This window comes from Halichoerus grypus, chromosome 3 (assembly GCF_964656455.1).
Source record: "Halichoerus grypus chromosome 3, mHalGry1.hap1.1, whole genome shotgun sequence".
In the NCBI taxonomy this organism is placed as follows: domain Eukaryota; kingdom Metazoa; phylum Chordata; class Mammalia; order Carnivora; family Phocidae; genus Halichoerus; species Halichoerus grypus.
The window spans coordinates 192,463,538-192,476,903 of NC_135714.1; the positions used below are offsets into that span (position 1 = coordinate 192,463,538).

General features: G+C 38.7%; 1 protein-coding gene across 3 annotated transcripts in view; it reads right to left on the minus strand.

Moving 5' to 3' along the window:
* Positions 1-13,366, minus strand: part of SNX25 (sorting nexin 25) — a 127,335-nt gene that overhangs the window by 83,921 nt on the left and 30,048 nt on the right. For all 3 annotated transcript variants that reach the window (XM_078069806.1, XM_078069805.1, XM_078069807.1), the window contains exon 3: positions 3,986-4,202. In XM_078069806.1, the coding sequence (XP_077925932.1) occupies positions 3,986-4,202 (217 nt within the window). The remainder of the gene's footprint in view (positions 1-3,985; positions 4,203-13,366) is intronic.

A 13,366-nucleotide genomic window follows, 5' to 3' on the forward strand; every position in this document is an offset into this window, starting at 1 on the left:
AAGTATTCACAATCCTTTCTCTGTTCCAATGGAAGGCAGACAAAAGGAGCCTGGCCATCAGACTTCTACAAGTTCATCTCCCTCCTAGAACTGAGTTAGGGAAAAACTTTCTGAGTGAGCATAAAAGGCCAGATATCTGGTCAGACGCACTCCATCTAAGGAAAAGGGAGAGGCCAGTGCTTCCCTGGAATCCCTCTGCTCACTCCAAGCAGGATATTCCTATGATGGCTTCTAGTTCATGGACATCAAGTACTGCTTCAGAACCCGAGAAAAGATCCCGAGGCGCGTGGCTGCTTCTGGGTCAGGGGGTGTCCATGCACTTGTGTGCAGGCAGATCCTCCTCCTGCCAGTGTGGATGGATCATTTGTTTACTCCAAGTCCTACTACTTGCATCTGGGTTCTCATTCCTAGTGAGCAAAAGGACATTCACCTCTTGTGAATTTCACATGTACGACAAGACTTAATCTTCCCACCTACACCGAGAAGCAGGTAACATCAGCAGCATTTCATAGATGAGAACATTGAGGATCTGAGTGGTTAGCGAATAGTCCAAAGTCGGAGGTAATAAATGGTAGAAATAACTCTCCTGTTCAGCCTGACTCTCAAGTCCAGACTCTACGCTACTCCATAATCAAAGACCGCAAAGATGAAAGGGGGGAAAAATTCAGAGATAAAGACAGAAAATATGAATAAAGAACATTATTTTTTCCCCTTAAACAGCATGCCTGTACTTGACTAGTACAATCAAACACATAGAGATTGTAAGAAGGAGACTATGAAATTAAAGATGCTACTGATCAAACAGCATAAAAAGAATCAGTTTTAGATTTTCCTGAAACATGCTGGAACAAGACAGATGGGACAAAGGAAGAAGAAGCAGAGGCAAGACTTAAATGTGATCTGGACTGGGTTTAAAGCAGCAACAGAACATCAGCCTGGAAATAAACACAAGCTGACCGGAAAGCTGCCTTCCACACCATCGCCTAACGGTCAACCAGTGTATGTGTTGCTTTTATTAATGCAATTTATTATTCTCTTGTCTGACAGTGGCCAATTCAGTTGGGTGCTTCCCAGGCTGCCAAAGTCATTTTGCAGCTGATAGATATCCGCACACCGATGGAGATTTCTAGGACGAGGGCACTATTTACCTGGGGCAGGCAAGTGCAGACACAGCCATCAAACCTAGACACACTGTCTGCCAGTCTCATTGTGTGATTTGTAGAAGATAATGCATTCACAGATATTAGTTAGGGTTCACTTCTAGGGCATAATCATCTATATGCAAAACACTAGTAACCAACTGGCACTTTTTCAAATATCTATAATCCCAGAGGACAGTGGTAGATTTTTTTTTCTTTAATAAGAATCATCAACTAGAGCTTCTAGGCATAGCCCAGATATCAGCAAAATAAATCTACCGTTGGTATAAGAAAACTAGAAGCCCAGAGGGAAGGCGTTTCTAAAATGGAATCAATTATCTGTTTCTATTATTGTGATGCTTTACCCATAATATCTTTATATTAGTCACAAAAGCAGTAATTTCAGAAGCTGGTAAATGTCTCCATGAAAAATATATGCTCATGTTCAAATTAGATCATCATGAAAATACTAAATTTCTCTAACCACTTGCTCTTCTCCCAAACCTAAATCCATCAGTCTTCTCACTGGAATAAAACATAGATTTAAAATACTGTCCTTCATTGAACCATAATTTAAATACTTTAAAATGAGCTTCCACTGAGTTCAGACAAGTCTTGGACAGTACCTGGCAGGCAGAAGCAAGGAGCCCTTTATACAACAGATATTACAGCAAACCAGGAGGAGCTCCTAGGGGTTGCTAAACACTTGAAAAGAGCAGCTGAAGGTCTTGAGACATCAGGGGTATAACCCTAGAGTCCTCATTCTCTCCCTTTCCTTGTCAGTTCACACACTCCCTTCCTGGAAGTTGCTTTCTCTACCAACAACAGTTTTCAAAGGGTGGCGTGGGGACCCCTATGTGTAAGACAAAATGTCACTTGTCTTTTCCACTCCTGTTCTCACCAGCAGAGTGGAGCGTCCAGAGGCCCCCTAATGTGTGCCTACACCATCACTCTACTGGCTAATGGGAAGTGGACTGTGTTCGTGCACTTTAAAAATGTCTTGGTTTTAACAGCTGACATGGTAAATATCGATAGTATAACAAGAGGTGAGGTGGTATACATTTAACAACTGGCTCCCCAAGGGGAAAAACAGCTCATTTGTAGCATTCGCCCACTGCACAGTGTAAATACTCCCACCATGGCCAATGACAAGCTAGCAAGGTGATATTCCTGATCTCAAAGTAAGGAAGGGATGTGCAGTCAGCTCTTGCAAACGCAAACCAGTACAAGCTGGTTCTAGCACCCCACAAGATAGAACCCACATAAACAAGAGTGCTTTAGGGGGAGCCTGGCTGGGTCAGTCAGAAGAACATGCAACTCTTGATCTCGGGATTGTGAGTTTGAGCCCTACGTTGGGTGTAGAGATTACTTAAAAACAAAACCTTAAAGAAAAAAAGTGCTTTTAGGTTTTCAACAACTTTAAAGAATACAGAGGGATCCTGAGACCCTCTGTATTCTGAGAATACAGAAAAATCTGAGAACAATTGCTCTACAGTAATTTTTTTCAAATCGTGGGTTGTGACCCAGAAGGAATAAAATAAAATTTAGTTCATCTCAAATACCATTTTTAAAAAGATGTTAACACAAAAATATCAGTTATCACAGGTAATAAGAGTATTGTTTTATGAAACTGGGTCACGATATAAAATGTCTTTCTTACTATGGGTCACCGTTTTTAAAAAATGCAAAACATTAGGGGCAGCAAACTGGAAAATATTAGGCACACGATGGCTCTGTACATTTTGATCTCATAAGCCTGTGCGACACAGACTTTGGGAGGGAGAACGACTGATGGAAAGAGGCAATACAGCCAAGAACAGGGAGCTGCTGCTGCGCAAGGACATTCAGCAAGTAGGCCCCACTGAGCAACAGCACAGGGCAAAACAGGGACTGCCCGCTGACAAACTCACTAGGCAGGGCCTCTCAGAAGAGAATAGGAGTCACCACCTGCCCAACAAGGATGCCAATGCTTATCCATCCTCATTTGTATTTTTCAGATACCCACTCTCTCCCCTGAAAGTAGAGGTAGAAGAGTAGCAGTGAGAATAGGCCACGTTAACTGTAAGGAGCACCCCTCCTACTGAGTCCACATCCAAACAGGCAGAAGACTACTCCTTTCTTTCAGTAAGATGACCTTTATACGCAAGTTAGAAGTGCTGTAATTCAGCATTCTCACACTCACTCAGGAGTAGGACATACAATTAAGAGCCTACCAGCAAACCTCTAAACGTAAGGATTTGTTACAAGCTCAGAAATGGCCTTGAAGTCTTCCTTCCAAAGGCAGAGTCACCTCATAGGCACAGATCTTGTCAGTGGAACAGTACAAAGCGCTAACAAGCCTAAATATTCACAATTTTCATATTGAAACATTTCTAATTACAGCCCACAAACCCCAATATTGAGTTCTTTTTAAAAGTCAATTTTCAGGATACGGTGATGCAACAGAGCTCTCAACAAAAAGAAATTCTAAACCTTACTAAACATTGTAAACTCATGGACACTTCACAGTATAAGACACTGTATTTAAATTTTCTACTTCTAGGTACTCATGATTCTATAAACAAGCTCACGACAGTGCTGGCTCGGTAAAATTCATTTCATTGTTTAAGTTTTTCACAAAATTAAAGAAGTCCATAAAGGGGTTTTCTATTAGAGAGTTATAAAAAAAATCTACTCTACCACTACACTATAAATGTTCTCCCTCAATATATCTATATTTCAAGCCAAGAGCCAGCAAGAGGCAGAAAATTCTAGAGTTTTATCTTGACTTTGACCCCTTTCTGTATAAGAAAAATATTTTAATGTGGAAAAAAAGTGGGGGAGGTTGTTCATGTTTGAACAGTTACCTGGCATTCGCAGCTTTCAGGTCACAGAAATGAGTGAGTAAAGTTCTTACAACATCATTGCAGATGACTTTAACCACATCCACGTGGCTCAGTCTGTGACGCAGCTGTCTGGCAATTTCCCAAAAGTCTTCCAAGAGCAGATGGTAAAGCTGTCCCTCATCTCTGCTGAGATTTCCATACCAGGACAGAACGAAATCTCTATAACTGTAGTCAAACACTACCAGGAATAAACAAAGCAATGAGTAAATCTTAGATGAAAGAAGCATATACCAAGACCGCATTTCTACTAGACGCTGAGGACCTACTATTTAATATTCACTGTTTAAAATATAAAGAGAGTAGATAACACAAGAGAAGACATAATCTTTCCTAGAATATTTGAAAATAAAAAGATTCTCATCTAACTAAAATTCTGGAGGTGTGGTGACCATATGTCCTGAATTTTTGTGGACAGCCCAATTTCTAAATATTCTATCCTGGGGCCAAACTATCTAAATTTATAAAAAAACAGAGCATCTTACACAGTGGCAACACACTTATCGAGTCTGCCAGTCATCAATTTATTGCCTCTTGCTTCCAAATTCACCCTTTCTTGCCCTGCTTTATGATACTGGAGATAGACCATGTAAACATTTCTTTGCCAACCCATACCATGTTAGAGTTTGTCAGGAGAGGATGCTGGGGGGACTGTGGAGGAGGAAGGGGCTTCTTCTCGTCCTGGTTCCTGTGTGCTCTTCTCTGATTGCTCCTGCAGTGTGCGGCGGGCAGCAGCAGGCAGGGCATCAGATGGCCTCACCCCCCGCAGATTCTAATGGCATTCAGAGGGCAGCTCCCCAGAGAAGTCTGCTAGTACCCTGGGGTGGCTTCCCGTAGCCTGTGGTATCTCCCCCAAACTTCTCCACCATTACCTGGGCCACACCTGTGCCCTCTCCAGTGAGACCTGGATCTCAACTTGGGGGTGAAGAAGGAACCCACTCCCAAACGTATCCCTGCTTGAAGTGCTCTGCCTTGGCCCCAGAAGTAGTGATTGCTCCCCTTATCTGCTCTTCCTATATTCTATGGAGTTCTTTTTATTCCTCAGTAGCCAAGTCCCTTGGCAAGTTAATCATTCTTTATATTAAACTTTCTTGTTCAAATATTATGTGGTTTCTGTCTCTTAATGAGACCCCAACTAACGCAGGAAGAATCCCCTAAGTCAGAAATCACACCAGGCTCAGCATCTGTGGCTGACAACCTTCTTTGGAAAATTTCTAGTATCTCTTTTCTTAATTCTGGATCAATTTTATGCCTTGGAAATAAAAACCCTTAGCTCTAGAGCAGTGCTGTCCAACAGAAATAGGAGAGTCACATACATAATTTTAAGTGTCTAGTAGCCACACTAAAAAAGGAAAAAAGAAACAGGTTAAATTTTAATAATATGTTTCAACTAATATATCCAAAATATTATGATTTCAATATATAATCAAGACTATCAATTAATGAAGTTTTTTTTTAAGATTTTATTTATTTATTTGACAGAGACACAGCAAGAGAGGAAACACAAGCAGGGGGAAGTGGGAGAGGGAGAAGCAGGCTTCCCGCTGAGCAGGGAGCCCGACGCGGGGCTTGATCCCAGGACCCTAGGATCATGACCAGAGTGAAGGCAGATGCTTAACTATCTGAGCCACCTGGGCACCCCAATTAATGAGATTCTTTTCCCATGCTAAGTCTTCACCATCTGGTATATATTTTATACTTTCAGCACATCTTAATTTGGACTAGCCACATAACTCAATCGCCACTTGTACACAGTAGTTCTCTGTTGCTCAAGGCAGCTCAAGTCCACATAGAAGATGAAGACTGAAAAATAAAAATGTTACTGGACTAAAGTCGTGATTTTCCCAAGGGAGGAAGAACACAGCCCCATATCCATGTTTCAGCATAAGGATACCTGTACTATTTTTTAATCACTGCTTATTTCTCAAGGTTTTCTCTTCCTTCTTCAAATACCACTTGATTTGGCTTAATTTTGATATGACCATACTTTGTCTCAGATAAATAGTCTATCCTCTTGCTTTGCTTTGTTCCCAAGAATCCTGTGGAACAAAAAGTAACTTGGGATCCTGATTTACTGCACACCTGGCCCACAAATGTCTGACCCATAATTCACAAATAATTCTGCAGGCCAGGATTGGGTGCTTGTTTTATTCATCTTGATTGCTATACACCAATTTTAGATGGGCTTAGGTAGGGGGGGAGATGGGAAGGTGGCAGGAGGGAGGTCTCAGTTCTTAGAAAACTGAATAGCAAATGGAACCTCCAGCTCAGAGTTCATCTTATGTAAGGATTCCATATATGTGCAAAAGCCCACAAGTCAAGGAAAGCACCGTTCTTGTTTTAATATTCTGTGATGGCTTTTTTTTTCTCAGAATATCAACTATGAAAGTATTATCCGATGCTTTTCCACATTTCCAGAATTTCTGCATTGCAGCTTTATAATAATTCACAAAATGGCATCTTAAATCCCATAGGTCAAAAACATACATAAATCATCAAGAATTTTGTTCACAGACACATATGTACAAAGGTTTAGCTAAATCCTCAAAGTGATTCCACTGGCCTCAGTAGTGGAATAAGACACATAAGATAGCTTAAGCTTTATAGCTGAGAACGATTACTTGCCAAAGACTAAGGGGCAGGCATTTAAAAGAAAAAAAAAAAAAAAAAAGAGATACTACCTCAATCTTTCATTTTTCATTAAATAAGCATTTAATTCTGGTATGTACGGCTTCCAGTAGAATAGATATAGGCTGGACACAAAAGTAAAGGCAAAACAAAAGCAAAACCAACAAATAAATCATTTCCTAAACCTTTTGGCTATTTTCCGATCACTTCCAAATATTAATTTGAACAAATGGTTATGTTTTCTAGATTTTACAAAAGGTAGCCACATCTCATTCCTAATTGGACTATTCCATTTAGGAGAAAGCAGAAATGGTTTCTGACCTGGATATTTAAGAAATTAGAGTAAAAACAGGAGTAGGCTAATCCCATAATCTCACTTATTGACAAAAAGTAGACCATAGTTCCTACACAGTAATTGTGTTACATCCTCTCAAGAAATTGAGGCTCCAAGAAGTGAAATAACTTGCTCAAAGTCAAATAAGTGGTAAAGCCAAGTGTCCTATCTGCCAGTCAAACACTCTTCCTACTCAGCACACTGTAGTCCTGCATGAAGGTGGAATAAGTCACATGAGTAAAAGACATGAGAAATCTGAATAGCGGCCCTTTCCATTGGATATCCAGCTTCTTTAAAACATTTATATGAAAAAAATATGCTAAAAATTGTCCTAGAAGGCACTAATAGGACCAATGGGTGGAAGTCATAAGAAATTGTTTTTCCATTCAACATAATGAATAAAATCATTAAAGCTATTCAAGATTCACAGTAAATGGTGAATATTCTATCATAAGAAACTTTTAAACGAGCTGGATATCCAATGGACAAGGATGACCTAGAAAAAATTACTTCCTGAGATGGGGAGCTGAATTATGTAATCTCCACAGACTCTTGTCTGCAAAGCTTTTATATCCTTCTTCTGGTAAGAGCCACCCTGACTACAAAGCACTGCTAATTTGTTCATTTGCAATTCTTTCTCCCTTACTCTTTTTTTTTTTTTTTTTAATTTTTTAATTGTTATGTTAATCCCCATACATTACATCATTAGTTTTAGATATAGTGTTCCATGATTCATTGTTTGTGCATAACACCCAGTGCTCCATGCAGAACGTGCCCTCCTCAATACCCATCACCAGGCTAACCCATCCTCCCAACCCCTCCCCTCTAGAACCCTCAGTTTGTTTTTCAGAGTCCATCGTCTCTCATGGTTCTTCTCCCCCTCCGATTTCCCCCCCTTCATTCTTCCCCTCCTGCTACATTCTTCTTCTTTTTTTCTTTCTTAACATATATTGCATTATTTGTTTCAGAGGTACAGATCTGAGATTCAACAGTCTTGCACAGTTCACAGCGCTTACCAGAACACATACCCTCCCCAGTGTCCATCACCCAGTCACCCCATCCCTCCCACCCCACCCCCCACTCCAGCAACCCTCAGTTTGTTTCCTGAGATTAAGAATTCCCTTACTCTTTTATTAAACAAAGTTGTCATACCACAGAATTTTTAACTAGTAGCAAATAAACCTATAACCCGAAACATTTGGGAAATAGAAGCATTTTTCCTTTCATTAAAATTTAGTTTCAAATTATAGAAGGAAATTAAAAGCAATTATAAGAGACTTAATATCTTTAAAATAAGATCTTCGGGCGCCTGGGTGGCTCAGTTGGTTAAGCGACTGTCTTCAGCTCAGGTCATGATCCTGGAGTCCTGGGATCGAGTCCCGCATTGGGCTCCCTGCTCAGCGGGGAGTCTGCTTCTCCCTCTGACTCTCCCCCTCTCATGCTCTCTCTCTTTCAAATAAATAAATAAATCTTTAAAAAAATAAAAAATAAAAAATAAAATAAGATCTTCTTAGCACACTAAAGGATTTATGTGAAGGGCATATTCATCTACATAATTTCCCATTACACGTGTTAACCACACACTGCATATGTTAATTAATACAGCTCTAAAATACTCCTCCAATACTACATTTTTGTTAGGAATTGGTAAAAATGAATATGGGTAAAGATCTCAACTCAGGGGCACCTGGATGACTCAGTCAGTTAAGCGTCTGCCTTCCACTCAGGTCATGATCTCAGGGTCCTGGGATCGAGCCCCGCATCCCGCTCCCTGCTCAGTGGGGATCCTGCTTCTCCCTCTCCCTCTGCCTGCCGCTCTGCCTACTTGTGTGTGTGCTCGCTCTCTCTCTCTCTCTGTGTCAAATAAATAAAATCTTCAAAAAAAAAAAAAACACAACTCAGTAATAGAAGATATACCTGGAACTAACAAATCTCTATCAATAGCTTATCAGTACACCTTTAACCTAAGTATTATAAAAATATAGCAAATATAAAAAGTGTGAAACAAGGGCAATTGGCTGGCTCAGTCCATAAAGCATGTGACTCTTGATCTCAGGTCATGAGTTTGAGCTCCATGTGGGGCAATAAAAAAAAAAAGAAGAAGAAGAAGAAAAGAAAAGTATAAAACAGAGCCATGATTCTACGTATATATTATGTAGCTAAATATACTCATTTATATACAAGTATATACATATACTCATTTAGATACAAGTGCACATATGAACAAAATATTTTAAAATATATCCAACGGATCAATTTGAAGAGACACAGAAATTCATGATAAAATTATTTTATGGTCTCTAAGAGATAAGCAGAAATAATATAACAAACCCCAATGAGAAATGGAAGAACACTTATGCTCATTGCCAAGCAAAGAGTTTTTCTTCTAAACACATAACAGCAGCCAACAAAAATTCAAGTGCTATTATCAAATCTATTTTCTAGACTACTCTCAATGAAATAAGCAGGTAAAAAGGAATCACTGCAGATTATAGAGAATGGAATAACATGTTTGGAACTCTGAGTAGGATTAATGTAAAAAAGAGGATTTAGGGTAACAAAGTAGGGAAAAACTTGAAGTGAGGAGACCAGTTAAAAGGCTACCATGTTAGTCTAGATAACGTGATATTAGGTAACCTCTACCTATAAATTTTCAGAACAAAGAATGACTCAAACTAAGGAAATAGTATAAGAGAAAGAGCTCCATGAGAGCCATTCTTCTACCTCTGCCTTTTCCCCAGAGCAATTCAAGATACAGTCTTCCCTGCCCAAGAGGTAAGGCCCCAAGGGTCATAAACATCCATGACCTGAGTCCCTTTGAACAAAGAAAGAGAGCTCATTCAACCAGGAACTGGCCTAATGGTAATAAGGACAATAATAATTCCATCGTTCATATAGATAGCACTCTGCAGTTTGCAAAGTTTTTAAAATGCAATTAGTAATTACTGTCTATGTGTGGAAGGAAAGCCAACTTCTGGGAAAATTTAGGGTTATTAGTTTATGTCACTGATTGAGGTGTTCATTCAGTCAACAAAAAATGTATACATATTTCACACCACTGGGTAGAGTCATGAACTAGAAGAGTTGAGCCTAAAGGAGGTTAGGGGTGGGAGTGGAAGGTGGGAGAGTCATGGTCTTTCAAGTGTAGGTTCTGCTCCCTCTGTGTCAGCATCTAATTCTTACAGTCTACCATCGTCTGGAAATGGCCACAGAGAGCCTAGTAAAAGAGATCACCACATCAGGTTCACCTTATCTAAGACAGGTTCCAAAGAAACTGAAAGTTCTGTTATACTTGGACAACGACCTTGTAATATCTTCTGTTATCATGATCGTTCACGTTATGGCCTTTTGTATAACCTGGACACTTTATTTTATAGGCACATTTACCCCTGAAATTCAGAAAAGTATTAAGAGCCAATCAAAACTAACAGAAATATGTTCATCTGGAAATGTACATTAATATTACATTTGTGAAGGATACTCCAAAAAGTAATGGAAGTAATGGTATTTATAAGACACTTGGACAACATCTTACAAGTCAAAGTGCAGAGGTCAGTATCCTCAATGCTTCGAAAAAGATAACATTACAAAGAACTGTATTTTCAATTCAAGAATTTAAATTGAAAGTTCTCCTGAGCAAATAGCAGGTACTCATTACTGAACTATATTATCTGGTCCACATTAGTGAGGTAATTCAGGGTAGCCTAGTAAAAATTATGCTATAGATCTGAGATTTAATACTCATAAAGATTTTCAAAAGTATCTCCTGACAGTCTTCCTGGAAATGTAACTTTAGGAGAAACTTTTGAGAGCATCTGGTATAGAAAGGTGGCTATTCTGACTTCTCAAACATATGGTTCATTCATACCATATCTGAATCCCTAAAATACAGTTTTTACACTTAAAATTGGCTAACAAAGCACAGCAAATATATACTTCAATCATCTTCCCTGGGTATGCTGTTCAACTTCCAGCATTTTTAGCTTTAGTAATTTTTTTTGAAGATTTTATTTTTAAGTAATTTCTACATACAACATGGGGCTCAAACTCACAACCCTGAAACCAAGAGTCACATGCTCCACTGACTGAGCCAGCCAGGCACACCTCATAGCTTTAATAATTCTCATTGCTTCACAGAAAGCCAAACTGTATTATTTTGAGCTGCACTTTTAAATATTACTTCTCTCTTCTTTGTAATTCAATCTATAGAGATTTAAGACCAAGTCCTAATTTATATTGAGCTACAACACAAGCATACTTTTAGTAACAACAACAAAAAACCCACCCATGAACATTTATACATGCATATACACACATATACCTTGTATTTTACTCAACTCTTTGAATAAATCTGTTTTTAAAATACGTATTCTAGGGGCGCCTGGGTGGCTCAGTCGTTAAGCATCTGCCTTCGGCTCAGGTCATGATCCCGGGTCCTGGGATGGAGCCCCACATTGGGAAGCTCAGCGGGAAGCCTGCTTTTCCCTCTCCCACTCCCCCTGCTTGTGTTCCCTCTCTTGCTGTCTCTCTTTGTCAAAAATTAAATAAAATCTTAAAAAAATATATGTATTCTAAAGGGAGTAAAACAAATATATAAAGGTAAGATGGAATAATTATGTTATCTACTTCAAACTAACTTTAAATAATTTTTAAATACTCCATAAGCACTTCATATCAACTGAACTCAAGTTACTGCAGCCTTAACAAGTGTACCTGCTATTAAATTTTGCAAACATACCAAGAGACCCTCAATTTTACCAATATAAGTCTACTATAGCTAGCTAATGACATTCAGAATTTCAATTAAATATACTGGTGCCAGGGCTTAGAAATGCAAATTAACATACTCCAGAGATGCATATTATAATCACTACAGGTTTTCTAAATACTTATGAAACCTCTTAACTTTCTCAACATGTATTTCTAGATTCCAATTCTTCATTAAATTAAATGTCTAAAATTTTTTAGAAGACAATTTTGGTTTTAGTTTATTGTTTTTAATGACTGCCTGATGCATACATTTTACTCTCATAACCAACTTTACAGCAGCCTTTAGTTCTTCTTTTGGTAGATGATATAATATTCAACTTCACTGAAAATCATTTTGCTTAAAACAAGAGGAAATTGTAAACATTAAGAATACAGTGGAAAAGAAAAAAATTATTATACCAAAGTGTAATTAACTAAAGCTCTTACCCAAAGGCTTTGGATAATACTGTTCTTTCAAAATAAATCATTGCACAGAAATTAGACTGAGGATGATGTGGTTTGGGTTTTTTTTGGTTTTGTTCTGTTTGGGTTTTTGTCAACCAGACCTCAACCCTTATCTTTTTTTTTTTTTTCATAAACACTTCTGAAACAAATTGGTCCATGGTTAAGTAAACATGCTATCTCAATTACAGAGCAACTTCACAGTCTTAAAAAATTAAAGAGATATCCATGTTCATAGCAGCATATTCACTATAACCAAAAGATGGAAGCAACCCAGATATCCAACAATGGATGAATGGATAAAGAAAATGTGGTTATAAGGGGCGCCTGGCTGGCTCAGTTAGTACAGCATGCGACTCTTGATCAAGGGGTTATAAATTGAAGCCCCACACTGGGTGGAGAGCTTACTTAAAAAAATAAAGAAATATTTTTTTAGATGTGGTTATATACATAAAATGGAATATTATTCAACCTTAAAAAGGAAGGAAATTCTGACATATCCTACAAACATGGATTAACCTTGAGAACACTATATTAAGTAAATATGCCAAACACAAAAGGACAAATACTACATGACCTCATTTATATGTAGTACCTAGAGTCGAGTTCATGGAGATAGAAAGTAGATGGTGATTACCAGGATCTGGGGGAAGAGAGGAATGGGTATTGTGGCTTAATAGGTTCAGAGTTTCAGTCTTGCAAGACGAAAAGAGTTCTAAAGACTTTACACAGCAACAAAAATGTACTTAACACTACTAAACAGTACACTTAAAAATGGGTAAGATGGTAAATTTTACACTATGTGTATTCTACAACAATTAAAAGAAAAAGAGAAGAATTCCAATTCCAGGGATGGTGGAATAGCTTATATCAGACTAACCTTCCTACAGAAAACCATTAGGAACTCCAGAAAAAAAATATTAAAGAACTATTTAAAGGCACTGGAGAGAGGGGTGCCTGGGTGGCTCAGTCATTAAGCGTCTGCCTTCGGCTCAGGTCATGGTCCCAGGGTCCTGGGATCGAGCCCCACATCGGGCTCCCTGCTCGGCAGGAAGCCTGCCTCTCCCTCTGCTGCTCCCCTTGCTTGTGCTCTCTGTCTGTCCCTCTCTCTGTCAAATAACTAAAGAAAATATTTTAAATTTTAAAAATTAAATAAATACATAAAGGCACTG